Source organism: Sinocyclocheilus rhinocerous, unplaced genomic scaffold (genome assembly GCF_001515625.1).
Source record: "Sinocyclocheilus rhinocerous isolate Xijiao unplaced genomic scaffold, SAMN03320098_v1.1 scaffold1281, whole genome shotgun sequence".
Classification (NCBI taxonomy): domain Eukaryota; kingdom Metazoa; phylum Chordata; class Actinopteri; order Cypriniformes; family Cyprinidae; genus Sinocyclocheilus; species Sinocyclocheilus rhinocerous.
In genome coordinates, this window is record NW_015637000.1 from 243,321 (window position 1) to 262,659 (window position 19,339).

General features: G+C 35.9%; 2 protein-coding genes across 2 annotated transcripts in view; both read right to left on the reverse strand.

The window, feature by feature from the left end:
- The window catches only part of smad10a (SMAD family member 10a), a 21,532-nt gene extending 8,688 nt beyond the window's left edge, over positions 1 to 12,844 (reverse strand). Inside the window, exons 1-6 of the mRNA XM_016563116.1 lie at positions 12,439 to 12,844; positions 8,512 to 8,757; positions 2,401 to 2,575; positions 2,213 to 2,236; positions 1,292 to 1,510; positions 3 to 129 (exon numbers count right to left, since the gene is read on the reverse strand). Coding sequence (XP_016418602.1) covers positions 3 to 129; positions 1,292 to 1,510; positions 2,213 to 2,236; positions 2,401 to 2,575; positions 8,512 to 8,748 — 782 coding nt within the window. The 5' untranslated portion in view covers positions 8,749 to 8,757; positions 12,439 to 12,844. The remainder of the gene's footprint in view (positions 1 to 2; positions 130 to 1,291; positions 1,511 to 2,212; positions 2,237 to 2,400; positions 2,576 to 8,511; positions 8,758 to 12,438) is intronic.
- A 1,634-nt stretch (positions 12,845 to 14,478) lies between these two features.
- On the reverse strand, positions 14,479 to 18,488 carry snapin (SNAP associated protein). The gene is made up of 4 exons (XM_016563157.1): positions 18,230 to 18,488; positions 17,913 to 17,959; positions 15,278 to 15,396; positions 14,479 to 15,184 (listed from the first exon to the last, which is right to left on the reverse strand). Exons 1-4 carry the CDS (start codon positions 18,343 to 18,345, stop codon positions 15,077 to 15,079), a joined length of 390 nt encoding a protein of 129 aa, XP_016418643.1. The 5' UTR covers positions 18,346 to 18,488; the 3' UTR covers positions 14,479 to 15,076.
- Positions 18,489 to 19,339: the final 851 nt, after the last annotated feature.

A 19,339-nucleotide genomic window follows, 5' to 3' on the forward strand; every position in this document is an offset into this window, starting at 1 on the left:
GGGTCTGTGGGGGTCCATGTGTGGGGGTGGAGGGGGGAGGTGTAGGGGTCATGACTTGACCCTGAGGAGATGCTATCTGAAGTAAGCCTTCACCATGGCCTCCCTGCATCGGCATCATAGAGCCTGAAGCTGAAAGACATGAGAGTTTGGAAGACGACATTGTAATTACAACTAGGGCTGTCACAATTCCTCGATTCAATTCGAGTGCTCGATTTTAAAAAATCCTCAATTGCATTGTGCCAGCGTCGAGTAATCTGCAAAATACCGGAAGTGGCGCATTTCACAGACGAGAATCCATGAAAATCATTATTAGACCGTTACATTATTACATAATATGTTATATTAAACCCATTTTAAAATCATAATAAAGCATAATGCTATTGTGAATTCACAAATGCTACGATTCAATTAAATAAACATTTGCGATGCTGGGGTCAATATATGCGCTTTTTAAATTATTTACATGTGTGTAGGTTACGTACGTGCATCTCAGAGCGGCTGCGTTCACAGTAAATGCTGCTCCACACAAACTGTTATCATTTACATGCGTGGAGCGTCTCAAACTCCATCTCTGCATATTGCTGTGAGTTTGGGTTTATTAAAACGTTCATCTGGGAACGCAATGTGCGCCATTTCATCAGATTTGTAAGGTAAATCATTTATAAACCTACGCAAACACAGGAGAATACATCAATATCTTAATCAATATGTTAACTGTTCATCGCGATTTCAAAATAAAAGCTCGAACCCTCACTCTGAGTTTTCACGTTTTGATGTCCACATATTCAAGAAATGACAGTGGCTGTAACATTTCTGTCATAAAGAAATGGCCAAATATTAAAGATTAAGTGGACATTTGAATGAAATTTTGTTTAGTCAATATTAAACAAGGATTAGATTGCGCTGTAAAGTGTAAAAACAATCGTCAGGCTGTTAGCGCCCTCTGCAGGCATTTGTTATAATGCGTAATGTACATTATCTCTATAGTTTATAATACATTATGTATTTTACCAGTTTTGTTCAACTTAAACCATATGATTACTTGCTTTTGATACTTTATTTGAACTAATTATTATTGCCTCATTGCTATTATATATGCATTTCAAGTCATTTTAAAATCTATTGTTCGCTTAAGTCTATTTTTATTACCACAAAAAAATGTATTATAATATCCGATTACCAGATTAATTGTCAGAATAATCGACCGATTACTCGATTACCAAAATAATCGTTAGTGACAGCCCTAATTACATCAACTATGAGTCCTGTGTGGCCAGTGGCCAGCTCTTACCGGTGGGGGAGAGGGGTATATTGGAGTAAAGGTTGACTGGTGGAGGTGCGCAGCTGGGTTCTGAAGGCAGCTGTAGAGGAGGCAGGGGCTGGCCGTAGTGGTCCGGAGGAGGGAGTTTCATCGCCCCCTGGTGGTCATGCTGAGGAGCCAAGCCTGGGGGAACGTCCATCTGGATGCAGTCGTGGCTGTACTCTTCCTTTATCAGTCTGCCAATGGGACCTAGATACCAGCCAGAAGACAAACTTCAATCATTTTACTGAATCAGTTCATTTAAAAATAAATAAATAAATAATAAATCCCAGAATTATTTGGGACTTATTCGAATCAGTGAATCTTTTCTGAACCTGTGCGGAATGGCAGTCTTTTTTATAGAAAAACGTAAAATAACACTGTTTATCACCATGTTTTCAATATTTCATAATTTCGTAACTTTATCTGTTCATTTATAAAGATTTCAATAAATGAGATTAAATTAAAATAAGAAATATAAATATATATATATATACACATATATATATACATATATATAAAATTTATATTTTTATAAATTATATAATTTATCATTTTATTTATTTAATGTATGAAAAAATATTTTAATAAAGGTTTGAAAAAATAAAATTTTTAATAATCATGTTTATTGAACAGCAAGAAACAAGATCAGCATATTAGAATGATTTCTGAAGGATTTTATTCAGCATTGCATCACAGAAATAAATTACATTTTAAAATATATTCAAACAGTTATTTGAAATTGTAATAATATTCCACAATATTACTGTTTTTACTGTGTTTCTGATCAAACAAATGCAGCCTTGGTGAGCGTAAGAGACTTCTTTCAAAAAAAAAAAAAAAATCGTAATTATTCCAAACATTTGAACCGTAGTGTATGTATGTATATATATATATATGATTATTGCTTACCCGTGTTTTGAAGACTAAGACCAACTTGAGATGAGAGAAAAAAAAGACAAAATATAAAAACAATATTACAATATTTTCCTTCAGTGCTAAAAAAGCATGAGACACTATTTTTCCAGGAACAGGAAGTGCTGCACACAGCTCAGTAATGTCTTGGTTCATGGTGATGAATGAAAGGACAGCAGACTCACCGATGCCTGGTGACACCACTCTCTCATAATGGTAAGGGTTCACACAGACATTATCGTATTTGAGGTCAAATGCATACTGGCAGAATTTCACATGCTTGAGCTCATTCTTGTGAAGGTCGGGCCAGCGCCACAACCGCGCATAGATTACATGAGGAAAACCTTTACGACCGGCAACCTACGGAAAGAAAACATGAGAAACAAGAGAAGGAAGAGTTCATGAGGATTACAACATAGTGTAATAATACTGTAGGAAAAATAATCTGTTAAGTACGGCACAATAATAACATAGATATTAACCAGTCATGGGAAAGTTTTCAACCAATTAAAATTGAATGTGCCAAGCATTAATATAAAAACTTTATTAGTGGTTTAAATATTTCACACAATTCAATTCAGGTAATTTTCTAAATTATTGACAAAATGATGCAGCCATACACCAAGATAGTGGGTCATGATTTGGTTCAATTTGATTATTTTGGTACATTAAAACATGCCTTATAATAGTAGTTATAATCTATTACTAAATTATGTGATCACTAAAGTGTCATTTTAATATTATTTATGCACTAATTATAGTTTAGCAAATTATAATTTATATTTTTGGGAAATTTTATGTGCTTTTTATTAGCCTAGTTTTTTAAAAACAATTGTACCTAGCCTATTTAATTGTTTTTTTTTTTTTAATGTATTATACATTATATTAATAAATGTATATATTTATATTAATGAATTTCAGTTATTATTACATTTATTTCTAATTTTCATTTTTTTATTTTTCCATCTAATATTTACATTTTATTTCAGCCTTATTTCAATAACTTTCAAAGCTAGTTTTAGCTTTAGTTAATAATATTGTATTTAATGTATTTTAATTATGTATTGTATTTTTTTTATAGATATTAGAACATTTAAACTGTGTGAAATACATGTCATTTTAAAATCACAATTATTAAAAAAAAATTTAAGTTTTATATAAATGTAATTAATTTTGGTTAACTATCGATTCCTCACACTCCTCAGCAAAGGCATAGTTTTAAATTGTACTTTTGGCCTGCATGTCTATTATTGACAGATGGGAACCGAGATCAGGAACTGAACAAACTCATGTCGCCCATACGAGTGATGATGTGGCTCAGTGCACTGGATCACATGACCTATCGCTATGCCACTCTGAAACTTCTGCTAAATGACCAAAACGTTTTAACAGGAATGCAGTAGCATGACAAAAGAGCGTCACATGATCCTGAACGCACACCGAGCATAAGGTCATGTGTTGAGTTTTGAGTGCGCATCACAGCTGTAGCAGGACAGCAGGGAGGACGTGTGTGTGATATGATAATCCTCTGTAGATTAACACGCTACAGTTGTGCACTAGCAGCATGATACGAGAGCTGAGCAGAGGGATAAATCCAGCTGTCAGGGCCACTTAGGCAGACTCACTGAAACAGACACAAATGTGGTGGGGCTGCTAACGAAAAGGACCAGGGTTCAAACCCTCAAACCCCAGAGCGGACAAAAGTGTCTCACTGGTCACTAAAGCCATCTTACACCAGGTGGACATCTCCATTACATTATACAATTGCAGAAAAAAAATATATATATTCATTATTAAAAATGACGTTAAAACTTGAAAATTAAACTTATTTGTCTTTATAAAACCTACATATTAAAACACATCTGACAAATGCTGGTGAACATGTTCTGATATGAATAATATTCCCAAACATCTTCTAACGCAATAACCATGTGCTAGTGATTTTACGGTGGTTTTGGGATGTTGTTGCTTTACAGAGCGCCTAAAATTCGCTTAACTTAGAGATATGTATCGGGAGGGAAAATCCACAATATCAAAGATCAACTTGGGAGTCATTTTCGATGTTTATTTCTAAATATCAACAAGTTACGTTAACACTCACTCCTTGTGGAATAAATATGTGAAATACTTTTCCCATTTACCCATTAATAGTACGAAACATCTTGATAAATATCGATATCAAAACCAGAAAGAGACCTTAATGTGGTAAAATCGGTGTAAACCATGACCTTAAATTTAGTACACTGTAAAAAAGTACTAAAAAATTAGTACACTGTAAAATAAAATAATATAGTATTATATAATAATATAGTATTATATATAAAATATTTAATAATGTAATGTTTTCAGACACTTTATTGCATGTTAATTGCAATTAAATGAAAATATAGTTACTTTATATTAAATGCAATTAGCTGAATATTAGTTAATTAGGACTACATCTTTATATATAGTTTCATAAATACTTCTATTGTCTTTGAAATATTGTTAAAGTGTACTGCTGAATGTACTGACAAGCATTTGTAGCAAACTAAAATATACTTTACAGTCATTTCTATTTAAACTAAGTCATGTATTTAAATAGTTTTGTATTCACACATATGTAATGAATTTGCAATTTAATACATTAATATATTAACAGTTAAAATTACAGTTAAAATTATAGTCAAGTAATTTCCATGTGCTTTAGTATGTTAGTCAACACATCAAAATAGGTGTACTTCTTTAAAGCATGACAAAAGATTAACAAAACATAATGATTTCAAATGTACTTTAAAGTAAAACTTTGAATTTGCCATGAAAGTCATGAAAGTGAACTCTGTTTAAGTACACTTTTTGTAGCCTTTTATTAATTTTATATTATCTGCACGTACATTTTTAAAAAAAATACACTTACGATTTGAAGTACACTACAAGTGCACATTCAATACACTTAAGTGCCACATGGTAAAAGACACAAAAATAAATGAATATACAAATAAAGTTAAAAAAAAACAAAAGAAACTATAATAACAAAAAAGTAATATAGTTCATTAGTCTAACTGTAGGTTATATTGTAAAGATACTTGATGCAATAATATTTGTGATAATAAGAATATTGGTGCTAAATAGGTAATAATAATAATATCTGTGCAGGTGTTTGTAGTAACTTTATGTCTCTTTTTCTCCATTCTCTCACTGTCTGTGATAAGGTCAGTAAAGGTGACACATTAGGTCTTCACTCAGTAGTTCAGCTTTACTGCACCAGATCCTCTGTTACTGCACATTCACTGCTTTTTTCACTTGTGTTGCCCGGATATCATCACATCTTGTGTGTAAAGAATAGCGTGTACTATCTACCAGCAGCCCTTCTACACAGAGGAAAAAATAGACGGCCTTAAGTTAACCCGGCCCCTTTCCTGTGTTTTAGACAAAACAACCTTCCCAGCCTCTCCTCCACCCCTCCCTCAAAATCTGCCCATACGAAAGGGTGGGGAAACTGCGCAGACGCCATCCTCCTCCATATAAACCACCACTTTTACCTTGAGGTTGTTGAGGTTTACAGTCAAAGGCCTTGTGATGAATGTCTCTCTTTGTAGCTGCTGTCAATCATCTAGTATCCATGGAGACCGATGTTATTAGCATTGGCTGAAGCTGCGACTGCATCCGTCTCCCATATGAAAGCCGTATGTTCAGATGTGGGTGGTGTGGATGTGATTAGCGCCGGGCCTCAAAGCAACACCCAATCACTACGTTTATTTAATGGACAATGCCTTGATTATTTACATTGTCTAGCTTTATTTATCGCAGGAGTCACAGATAGATTAGGGGAAACACAATTGTGTGAACAATGTAGGAAAACACACTTTCCAAAGTTATTCTAGACTGGGGAAAGGTAGTTTATACAGTGGTTGACCGGTATGAGTTTTTAAACGGCCAATGCCAAAACCGTTATCTAGAGAGCAGGACGGACGGTGAATCTCAGATAGAGTCTACAAACTTTCTTGTATTTTCTGAGCTGTTTTTGGGGGGGAATTCTGAGGTATGGATTTAAACGTGGTAAAATGTGTTTACTACATAATCTATTAATTATAACTTGCATTAGCCATCAATATAAGTTCTTTGAGTGGTTTTATGGAGTTCGGTGTGCTGCTGATGACCAATATAAAAAAACATACACTATCGTTCAAACGTTTGGGGTCAGTAAGACGTTTTTACTGTTAATACAATAAAAAATAGAATTAATACAATAACAAATATTGATTTATATTTCAAATAAATGTTGTTCTTTTGATTCATCAAAGAATCCTAAAAACAGGACTTTGAAGTCAGTTCAAGGAGCGAAAGCAAAATCCGGAAACGAACGAAATTTTGACAGGAACATAACCAGAAACAGAAACGAAATCAAATTTAATAGTTCCGAACAGAAACGCTTATTTGAAATGGCCATTAACCGGTTAATAACATTATTTTATCGTTTCGTATTTTAATTTTGCAATCAGCCAATCATGAATTCGAATAGTACGGCCTATGCAAATGTGGCGTTGACGCATCCAACGAGTGAAATGCCCGCGCTCAGCTGTAAATCATCAAAATTTTTCAGAGGATATGTCACGAACTGTCAAGTATTAAGCCCCGTTCACACCAAAAGCGATAACTATAAAGATAACGATAAAGATAACGATATTAGCGTCCACACCAGCGAACGATATCGTCTGTTTATTCTAAGCGCACATGCGTCTGCCGCTAAATTTTTCAGAGGATATGTCACGAACTGTCAAGTATTAAGCCCCGTTCACACCAAAAGCGATAACTATAAAGATAACTATAAAGATAACGATATTAGCGTCCACACCAGCGAACGATATCGTCTGTTTATTCTAAGCGCACGCGCGTCTGCCGCTTTAAATTCTTGAGCTCGTTACAGCAGGATGGATTCTGATTATCTTTATCTTTATCTTTATAGTTATCGTGCTTGGTGTGAACGGGCCTTTAGACCTACATTTAAGTGAAAATGAATGGCAGGTAATACGCAGCTTGTTGTGTGTTTAGAAACCAGCGATAGATCAGCGTGTAGAACACAGATTCACACAAGGTCACATCTCGCACCTGTTCATTATCAAAATAAAATACAGTTAATGAAACATATAAAAAGTTACACTGCTTAATTTAAATAGTACAATCTGTGCCATTCCTCACTGTGCTGTTATAGCTTATGTGAAGGATGATAACTTAGGTCGATAATGCTAGTGAAGTACAAAGCCTATAGTTTACATAATAAATAATATTTTAGCATCCAGATACGTCACGAATATGGGCATGACCTGAAGGATCATGTGACACTGAAGACTGGAGTAATGATGCTGAAAATTCAGCATTACCATCACAGGAATAAATTACATTTTAAAATATGTTCAAATAGAAAATTATTATTTTAAATGGTAATAATATTTCAGAATATCACTCTTTATACTGTCTTTCTGCTCAAATAAATGCAGCCTTGGTGAGAAACTTCTACCAAACCCAAACTTTTGAAGATTAGTGTACTGTATATATAATGCAATTTATTGATACTAAATAAAATGGGAATTAAAGGGATTATTTTACACAATTTACTCAGAAAACAGAATCAATCTGCCACAGCTTGCAACAAATCCAAAATTGTATCTATTTATTTGTTTGTTAGTTTCATTCATGTGACATCTCTCACAAATGAATGAAACAAAGGAATCACGACTGAAATGTTGCTATCTCCAAATAATATTGGATTTCTTGACAGTTTGAAACCATTTGAGTGTGCAAGAGGGTGTTTATTTATATTTATGCTATATTCACTCAAATTTCAGAAAACAAAAAAAGCATGCATTATGCATTGAGAGCACTCTTGGTAGATTTGAAACTACCGCTTTTCTTAAGCAGGATATTGGACATGGTTACTGCCCAACAATCCCAAAACAGCCAATATCTACCAGATAATCGACTTTGGCCAATCTATCAGTCTACTGCTAGTTTTTTGTAACAAAGACACATCCTCACCAAACAGGTCCCATGAAACCCTTTAAACACATTTACCGCTGTGTCATGTCCAATCAAACCTTCACATTGACAGAATGACAACCTAAAACAGCAATTCGGTGCCTGTCTGAAGAAGCCATCTAACACTAAGTAAAGCAGACAAGAAAAAAGCCTGCCAAATGAAGAAATGACTCATCCATTCAGCATTAACATTTGGAGGGATTCCTGTCATTCACTGCATTAAAGCATTAAAGCAAATGTTAATGGTTCAACCAACATCAGTTACTGTAAGCGTGGTTCACCTGTAGGCGTCCGTCCAGCGTCCTCTGGATGGTCACGCACTTGCTGGGATGGACTCCATTGGTGGTGATGGCGGTGATGAGGGAGTCCAGCTCGTCCTTCTTCTCCTTCAGTTTCTTGACCAGGCTCTCGATGGCACGCTTGGCGAAGCCCTCGTTTTCTCCGCCCTGCCTGTGGCACATCAGACTGTGCACGATACTCAGGCAGGCGTCATTACTGTTGGGAGGGTTCACGGACATCCTGCTGCTCTGACAGATGGGAAAACAGAACAGCAGCATCAACACGCATGACTCTTACACGCTGCATCTAGTATGCCAACACACTGTCAATGCCGTAGTAATGCTTCATGGACATCAGTGGAAGAATTATGCTCGTTTTCCTAATAGTGTATATTTACTGCCATTAAAGGTGATGTGTGCTCCAAACCGAATTGCAAAAATAATGAATACTTCCAAACTGGTTTCCCAAACACTCACCAACTCTGTCTGACATGGTTTGGTCAAACAGGTTTTATTGATTAAGGCGAGGGTGACATGTTGGAGCAGCTACATTTAGATGGTACAGTATACTATACTACCTATTGAATACAGCCCAGTAGCTATACACTTTATACTGCCTACTATTTGCTGAATATGGATTTCACAAACAGTAGGCAAACCTGATGTCACATGATCATCGCCTTGCATCTGAGTGGCATCCAGTTTTTAGATTGCAAATAGATTGTTAGGTTATTTTGTATGGAAGGCAAACACATGGCATGTGTAAGAAGAATATTATGGCCACAAATTAAGAATTTATTCCCACAACTTTTATGTTTTGTTACGTTTTTATTCATATGTTTCCTTGCTTTAGTTAAAACATGTCCACATTGTACAAACTTTTTCTATCATTTAAGTTCATATTGTACAAATTTGTCCCATCGTTTTAGTTAAATAGTGGCCATTTATACAAATTCGCCCCATCATTTTAGTTAAATTGTGGCCATTTATACAAATTCGCCCCATCGTTTTAGTTAAATAGTGGCCATTTATACAAATTCGCCCCATCGTTTTAGTTAAATAGTGGCCATTTATACAAATTCGTTCCATCGTATTAGTTAAATTGTGGCCATTTATACAAATTTGTCCCATTATTTTAGTAAATTGTGGCAATTTATACAAATTCGTCCCATTATTTTAGTAAATTGTGGCAATCTGACTACGTTGTAATAATTTGTTCTCTCATTTTAAAATCGATAGTGGGAATTAATTCTTAATTGTGCATGTCTTTTTAATTTCTTTTTCCTGAATGTCAAGATGAGGCTGTCATTTCATTTTGTATTGCCATATTATATTTTGTATAAAAAATTTAAGTCTTTTGGCAGTTTGATCAAATAATGAGTAAAAAAATATATAATTTGTCACACTGGGAAGTGGGAATGGAAGTGGAGTGCATTGGAAATATGGGATACAGTATTCCATGCAGTGTGCTTTATCATATTACTGGACATCGTAATAGACCATCTGCTTCATGAATTCAGAAAAAGTGCATATTTGCACAGTATACATACTAAATACTGCAGAAATAGTAAGGGTACTAGATTGGTATGCAAGTCCAAATATAGCAAATGTTTAAATAAGCAAAAAAGCAATAACACAGAGTAAAAAGCCAGCCAACAAATGGCTTTATTCTGCCTTCAAGTGCACCTGGGAAACTCGTACTCCCAAGTCAGGCACTCGTTATTACGAATTTGCATTTAAGTCACATAGCTTAAACAAAACAAAGCAACTGTGAACAATATAATCCCCAAAAAGTACATCTGAATTCACAATGCTAAAACAATTAAAATACAGCATGTCAAATTAAAGTAACTTGCAAAATCATTCAGTATTCACTGCAGAATTGCTTTCCTCTCACTGATCTCTATCAAGGTTACAGATAGGCCTATGTTGTATGTAAGATATCTATGTTATAGATCAGTATTTTCACAATGTTTCAAATAAACACAGCCCCTTCCAACATCACAACTCGGCAACTCGTGTTTTATCAAGAAATTTGATTTTCTGCACTCGTAAATATGACTTTGCCTGGTCGGAACTTGTAATTACGACATTTCTGACTTCACTTGAAGGTCACATACTCACAGTTTTCCATGCACAATGAACTGAGATGGGGGAAAAAAGTGTTTTAATATCAAAAAAATGTTTTAACTGCTTAAATAAGCAAAAAAGCAATAACACAGAGTAAAAAGCCAGCCAAAAAATGGCTTTATTCTGCCTTCAAGTGCACCTGGGAAACTCGTACTCCCAAGTCAGGCACTCGTTATTACGAATTTGCATTTAAGTCACATAGCCTAAACAAAACAAAGCAACTGTGAACAATATAATCCCCAAAAATTACATCTGAATTCACAATGCTAAAACAATTCAAATACAGCATGTCAAATTAAAGTAACTTGCAAAATCATTCAGTATTCACTGCAGAATTGCTTTCCTCTCACTGATCTCTATCAAGGTTACAGATAGGCCTATGTTGTATGTAAGATATCTATGTTATAGATCAGTATTTTCACAATGTTTCAAATAAACACAGCCCCTTCCAACATCACAACTCGGCAACTCGTGTTTTATCAAGAAATTTGATTTTCTGCACTCGTAAATATGACTTTGCCTGGTCGGAACTTGTAATTACGACATTTCTGACTTCACTTGAAGGTCACATACTCACAGTTTTCCATGCACAATGAACTGAGATGGGGGAAAAAAGTGTTTTAATATCAAAAAAATGTTTTAACTGCATATGCTGTAAGTGACTGAGGTGGTTTAAACAGCTGTGATGAATTTGAATTCGTGTTCTGTACATAAGAAGCAGAACTTCGTGCTGCTGTGATGAAAACCCCTGTGATCTTTGCATGAGATGCCGCAAGTGCAAAAGTGCAAGATTTCTAGAGTGCAGTGGTAATTGAGAGCTGGTGGAGCGCTGACGGATCCTGACACTTCAGATCTCTGAGCATCATCAATTCTAATCTGGGGGGAGCGTCTCTGAGACCCTTATTATCAGACTCAGCGATGCTCTCCATGTCTGCGCAAGTGGCCCTTGAGGCAGAGCACCAGAGGAACAACTTTACATTAAGACAGAATATACAATGCCATCAGATGAACTGATAATATTTGAGAAAGAGGGTTCTTTTTCATTTTTTTCTCACTGACACACTCATGCATTATTCCTCTCTTCTTATCTGGGTGTATTACTCGGTTATTTCATCATATAGCTATAGTACAGTGTACTTTGCATGGCAGCTTGATTCAATAGTACATTCGGATCCAAACCCAGCTTTAGACATCTCACAGTACGACGAAGCCCCAAGGTTTATGGTCCCATTTTAAGATGTAGACACTTATTAACAGATTTAACACGCACTATTGTATGAGAGTATGCCTAATTCAACAGAAAGCCCTAATGTTTAAACTATACCTTATCCAAGTAGGATTATACTGCAGCTCATAAAATGTCATGCAAAGTTAAAGCCAAACTGTTGACTGCTCTGCAGGCAAACAAACGCATAATCGGTCGCGTGACGTCATCGAGTCCGTCGTCTAAACGTTTCACGAGCTCCCGCTGGATACGAGCGCAGTCGTGGTAACTAACTAGTCGGGTCGACAAAACCAAGGCGAACTGATGAATGAACAGCCTCCTGCTCGTGCACTTGCTGGGAGAGGGTGGACATGTCAGTGTCTCGATACTCTCTCTAGACAGTTACGAAATATTTCAAAGCTAAGACAAGGGCAAAGATGAGCTATTGCGACACGGCCAGGCACACCTTTGGCGAAACATGCTTTTTAGCGAACGAAATGTATCGCTGAATCCGCTCGGTTTCTTATACGGTCTCGAATGGTGCAACGTGCATTTAAAAATGAATAAGATAAACACACCAAAAAAAAAATACTCACACATCGGTCGTATTGTTGCAGAATAGCGAAAAGCTGTCTTCTGGACAAGGACGGAGAGGTAGAAATTCGCGTCCCCTTCCCCCTCCAACATCTAATCTCAGTCTTTCGGAGTCGATACCGGACTATCAGGCTCGCCGTCTCCGTCCGCGCATCCTGCCCGCTCGCTACAATAACAAAAGCGGGTAGACATTGTGCGCTGAGCGTCTCGCCCGGCTCCAGCCAATAGGAGGGCGGGTCTCAAAAGGACGGCGGCGCTCAGCCAATCACGACACGGCTCTCACGGCTGGGCCCCCGGCCCGAGGTCTGTCTGGGTCGCGTCTGGACTGACATATCGGCGCGACTGTTTTTTTAAGGTGGCGCCGGTGAGATTACTCCGCCCCGTATCGGCTCACCCCACCCCATTCATCCCTCCTCAGTTTCCATCGATGATTGAAATTTACAACAGCCAGTGATGGCTACTTTTAGACTCGCACTCCAGGGCCGTATGCACCGAGCACTAGAAAACATGTATCATGCTCTTATTAATAAAGGACTAAAATATACAACGGTGCCCAAAAGTCTGAGAGCACGTTGAAAATCTGGGATTTCGTTCATTTAAACCTAGAAACAAACAAAAGGTGTAGGGCTATAAAACAAAGAAAGCATAGTCATTTCATACAAAAGATCAGATGTTCTAGCATTTTCACTACTTTTGGACACAAGTAGATATATTTTGCAGGAACAGCATACAGTGGCATGCACATATTTGAGCTAAGTTTGCATATGCAGTGAGCATCAAATGTGAACAGACTCCAAAAGGCTTTTACTCTTTCATTTTACTCGTTGCATTCAAGTGATTTCCAGCAATCTGTCTTTAATCTCTCATCAACGGAGCGACTTTTAGGAGCCCCTCGTGTGATTCCAACTTGCTCCTTGATAGACTCCCTCCCTTGACCTTTCACCTGTCCTGAAATCTTTTTCTAACCCTCTCCCTTTCAGCTAAAACAAGAGGTCACCTTCAGCCCTTTCTCGTATCCTCTTACAAAGCATCCACTATTTACATAAGACATGTGCATACCTAAGATTTTACTGCTGATTCAATTATAATGCAATGCCTGGGGAAGTTCATTTCCCCCCTAAAATTGTCATTTATGTCTACACACTTGTATTAGCTTGATCTGTGACTTTTATATATAAATTATTCTAACACTCTTAAATGAACAATGTTAATGAAAAGTTATGTTAATGAATAGTATTCCGTCTTCTGGGGCTAAATAAAAAGTAAAATGTATATATTTTAAGATTCAAATGTTTTAGAATATGTTTTGAATGTTTTCTTAAATGGATAGTGCACACAAAAATGAAAATTCTGTCAAGTTACTCACCCTTACCCTCTTGATTTCCATTCTAAGGACAAGAGATCTTGCAACTTCACTTGCTCACCAGTGGATCCTCTGCAGTGAATGGGTGCCGTCAGAGTCCAAACAGCTGATAAAAACATCACAATAATCCACAAGTAATCCACACCATTTGTAAGAAACAAATGCATCAAGATGTATTGAACTTCAAACTGTTGCTTCCGTCTAAAATACAAATAATATTGCTTTCTCCAGTGAAAAAGTAATCTTGTCTGAATCAGGAGAGAAATATGCACAGATAATATTAATATAATATAAATAAGCTCCATTTACAAGCAAAAAAAGTCCAAAGCAGTTCTAAATAAATATATATATTGGTGGATTTCGATGTGAGCACAAGGGGTGGACTTTATTACTGGACGTTAATTTGGCATTATTATGGATTATGGACTCATAGTTTGGCCAGAAGTAACCATGTAAAGTTAAAAAGTCTTGATGCATTTGTTTTTTACAAACACGCAGCTTTTCACTTCACAAGACGTTAACTGATGGACTGAAGTGGTGTGGATTATTGTGATGTTTTTATCAGCTGTTTGGACTCTCATTCTGACGGCACCCATTCACTGCAGAGCATCCACTGGTGAGACAGTGATGCTACATTTCTACAAATCTGTTCCCATGAAAAACAAACTCATCTACATCTTGAATGGCAGAGGGTGAGTACATTTTCATTTTTGGGTGAACGATTCCTTTAAATACATGAAGTACATTTGCAACAGAAAATAATTAGATAAAAATGTGTATAGAGTCTCAACCCAAGAAAAAAAAAATATGGTAAGAAAATAATACACTATACTGTTAAGTGTGGATAATTTCCACACGTCAGCAAAAAAATTACAACAATAATCTGCTTTCACTGATTAGATCAAGACTGACAGCAGAATATTTACTGGCCAGGTACATTAGACAGTTCTGATAAATAATAATAATAATTCAAATCCTAAATGTTCAAACAATTAGCAAATCCACAGCATTGCATTTTTCAGCAACAGTTAAATTCATACAGACAAATGTTTTATTAAAAAGTCACGTTCAAGAAAGAAATGAGTGCATATTTACACTGCTGTCTCCCAGACTCCTCTTAAGTGAACAGACATTAATGCTGCAGTGTTCTGCTAGCAGTGCTTTGCATAGCCCAGCGCCCTTTAACGATGTGAGGAAGATTCTGCAAATCTACAGCGTTGGTCCTTGGCATTGAGCACAGTGTAATGGTGCATTCCCAAAATGTGAGATTTCGGACATCATGGTTTGCTGGGAGAGCGTGGGGTAAATGCTCCAGATGCCTCAAGCATGGTCTTCCTGCGTGCCGTCTCCTTAGCAACATTATGGTTCAGCCTTCGCAAACGCTCCTGTAACAAAGATTGGAGAAGATGAAGAGGAAAACACCATGCAATACTGTGCATACTGACTGATGTTTTATATTCAAAGTCTCAATCTCTTACCTGTGCGTTCTGGAGTATGTTGTTGACGAGCACCACTCTTCGCCTGGCATTAAGCAGTTTTTTAACATATGGATCTAAGTCTAGTGCCACCTTCTGGTGTTCATTGATCCTACTCAACTCTGCAGGAAAAAATGCTCACGTGAGATGACATAATATTCATGAATTCTGCAGAAAGGGGTAGGAGAGTTGCATTATATAGATTTTGTAATGTGGACAGATTACTAAATACTTACTAATACTGCAAATAGACATACAGTCACATTTTTAATTCTATGCCAAAAGAAGTTATAGTCATAACATGTCACTTTTTTCAGTCTAGGATGACAATATGTTCTATTTTTCCCAGACATGTCCTGGCTGGGTTTTCTAAATTGCCTAAAATGTCTTTGTTTTCCTATTGATGTTCTCTCTACATATACATTATATATATATATGCACGTGTATTTGCATTGCTTCGACGTTCTCTGTAGATCATCCCACCTTCTCGCATGCATTGATTGGTCGATTATGTACAATGCCTGCACACTATTGGTCAAGCTTCTTTTCAGTCATTACTTTCTGCAAGTATGAAAACAATTGGCAATTTATAAATCCCAGCCAGGACATGTCCGGTAGAAAGAGGATGTATGGCCACCCTATTGAATTGCTTTGTCTTGTTTTTTCAAAGAGTTGTAATAATCTCGAAGCTGGAAGTGCAACGGTCACAACTGTTTTGTGAGACAACTCTATTGCATCATCCAAAACATGCAATCTGTGCTTCAAAACCTAGTTGTTGTGTCAGTAATTTGGCCAATGCCACCTAAATTAAGTGTTCTTGTCATTGCGTGAGCTGTACTGATCAAAATGTTTAGGTTTTTCCACCACAAAAGTCACCCATGGACATTTTTTAAAATACAAATTTCATTTTTGTCTAGCTGAATTCTACTGCGTATCACACTGAGCTTTTAAGATACAGATTTTAACAGGAAATAGGCAATATTGTAGTACACAGAATTTGTATTTAGACAGTACAATCATTTTTGTAGATGTGTTACATGCAAAGAGAAAATTCAGATTTGCATGTCCATTTTTACCCATGTCTAACATGTAAATTCATATATAATGAACAGATGGTTGCCACAAATTGACATGTATATATCCATATATATGCTTCCACACTTGTTGATTGGTATAATTGTGATTCCTATTTTATTACTATGGCATGTCATTTTGCCAATTTAGTAAACATCACAAACCTTCCGTGTCACAGATATTTACCGAATACACATCTATGTCTGACAGTTTTTGACAATTAAATGGATAATTTTGCACGTGATGGCTCATCCCTTACCAAAAAGAAGTATACTTCAAGTTTATTTTAGTAAGTATACTTAAGTAAAGTTCAAGTATATTTTTAAGTATACTTTATGTAGTAAGTATACAAATATCAGTGTACTCATTGGGACTAAATTCGCCCACCTTCTAGTATATAAAAGTATACTTAAGTAATAACAGTAGTAAATTTTGAGTACACTAGTTTACATCAAAATGTTTAGTTTGTACTGCAACTATACTAAAAGTGAACTTATAGGTATACTGATAGTTTACTAATTAAATACTTGTAGTAGCATTTTTAGTACACTTTGAAGTATAGTCTCAGTAAACTACTAGTTTAGTAGTTTTATACTACAAGTATACTCGTAAGTTTTCTTTAAGTGAACTTTACATCATACTTTAAGTATACTACTATGTCCCTATTTAGGTATTAATTTGTATATATTTTGTTGCATGAATATCTGAACATACAAAACATCAAAAGAAAGAACAGGGTATCTGCTTGTAAAAAAAATTTTTTATTCTAGCTTCATGCATTCTTTTTTTAAACACTTGAATGTGGATAAGTAAGTTTCATAAAAAATAAAGAAATAAACAACATTTTGAACAAAAAGCTGAAAAAAAGACTATGAATTGGATTCAGAACGATAATCAAAACGAAGATGGGGTCGATCAACACCCCAAAGCTTGACAGTTATTATTACCTCTTCATTGGTCGACATTTTATTCCATAATGTTACATAGTTTTGATACTGTTTTATGTCTGATGATCGTGTTAGATTACATGTGGAAGCATCTGTTGTTTCGGTTTCTTCTTCACTTGTGTTTTTTGGAAATTCTGTACAGAAGATGTGTACTAGCGCCCCCTACCGTATAACAATGAAAACACGGATTCTAGGAGCACAATTATAGCAAAAATATATTTAGACTTTTTCTGAGTATAAGTCAAGTATACTTAAATGTCATTTTAAGTATATTTCTGATAAGTACATAAAGCCCATTTCTGAGAAGTACATAAAAAGTAGACAAAGTATACTTTCCTATTTTTAGTTTAAAAGAAGTATACTAATAGCACACTTGAATAAACTTCTTTTTCGTAAGGGATACAATGAAAGAATATTTATAAGCTGAGAAGATTATTACAATTTCACTCAGAATCAACTCGATGGTGCCAAAGCACGTGCAATCTGGTGTGAACTTTGGTTCACAAATTGCCCAGAGATCTGAACTTATTGTTTTGAGAAAAATAAATCTCATTCAAGAATTAAGCCAAAGCGACTGAGGAAGACTGTAAATGCATTATCACGTCAGACCAACTTACCAGATGCCAAATTATCAATGTGTTCCCTAAGTTCCACTTGGCTTTCTCTGTGAAGACAAATTTACATTATATAAACGATGTAGCTGTAAAATCCATGACTATTCATCACATCTCAAACACAAAAGTCGTGCAACACAACGAAAAGGTAAGAGAAAACGAAATAAATGAACTGTTATTGTTTGACATGACACAGCACCTCTGAGTCACGAGACCTGTCATGTTGACAGTCATTAGCATGTTAGCAAACAGAACTGCTCATTTTGCACTAAACATTTCTCGGGTTTAAAAAAAAACACACGTTTTCCAAAATGCACTACCTGACTGAGTGCACATGTAAGTCGAGCTGCTGTACAGCGGGTCTCAGGAGGTCCAGCAAACCCTCGGCGAGAGCATCTTTCCCTGATGGGGTTTCCACCACTGCTAGCGCTGCCATCTTTACTGAGCTTTGATTTGACAACAACACTAACGTTAGTCACTGCGCCCTGCAGATATCACGACAAGAGCTGTGCGATGATTTGTACATCAGCGAATCTCTAAATGTGCGCATATTCTGCGCCACACACACGGCTGTGTTCGAATACAGTAGTTATACTAGCGTACTGCATACTATCTACGACGCAGTATACATTGAGTGTGAAACTAGCATGTGAAAATATGCAATGATGTATACTGTGAACAGTATGCATAATGCAGACCGTAGAAATAGTGAGTGCTGACACTCCGTGTAGAAAAAAAATAAAATAAAATAAAAACTATGTAAAAATGTTACATTAAAATAAATGAATAATAAAAAGGATTGAATAAATGAATGAAAATAAATAATAAAAGATTAAAACCAACAAACAATGCACCAAATAGTACATTTGTGAGGAAATAACGTGATAATGTAACTAAATATTTTCAACATAATTATAATATAAATTTTTCACAGTATAGATTTGGGATTTATGCATGAAAATATATACAGTAGCTGTCTTTTAAATTTCAAAGTAAGGATCCTCGCATGAGGATCATATTTTAGGGGTCCGTGGAATATTACATTTTTATAAAAAAAATAATAATATAATATAATATAATATATAATAGGGTAAGGTGAGCCTGTTTTTACTTACGCCCTGTTTAAAGCGAGCACATGTTCAGCCACATGGAGTTGTACTGTGCCACTGATTATGCTGAAATTAAACTGAACATTTTCACCTCATGCTATATCAAAAGAAGAGAAATTCAATAAAAATGACTTCTTAAAATCTATGTGTAAGCCTTGGGATGGACTGGCCATCCATCCAGGGTTTTTCTCGACCTGTGGCTCAAGACGCTGGGTTACGATCCAGCTCCCTACGATCCTAATATGGACAAAGGTTTGGATAATAGAATGGATGGATAGATGACTTCTTAAAGGGGTGGTTCACTGGTTTGTTTCTAGGCTC

Coding starts and splice junctions, on each gene's coding strand:
- snapin (XM_016563157.1), bottom strand. CDS start 18,345: ATGGCAGCGCTAGCAGTGGTGGAAACCCCATCAGGGAAAGATGCTCTC. Junction 17,960..18,229: donor TTACATGTGCACTCAGTCAG/GTAGTGCATTTT, acceptor TTGTCTTCACAG/AGAAAGCCAAGTGGAACTTA. Junction 15,185..15,277: donor ACATACTCCAGAACGCACAG/GTAAGAGATTGA, acceptor TCTTTGTTACAG/GAGCGTTTGCGAAGGCTGAA.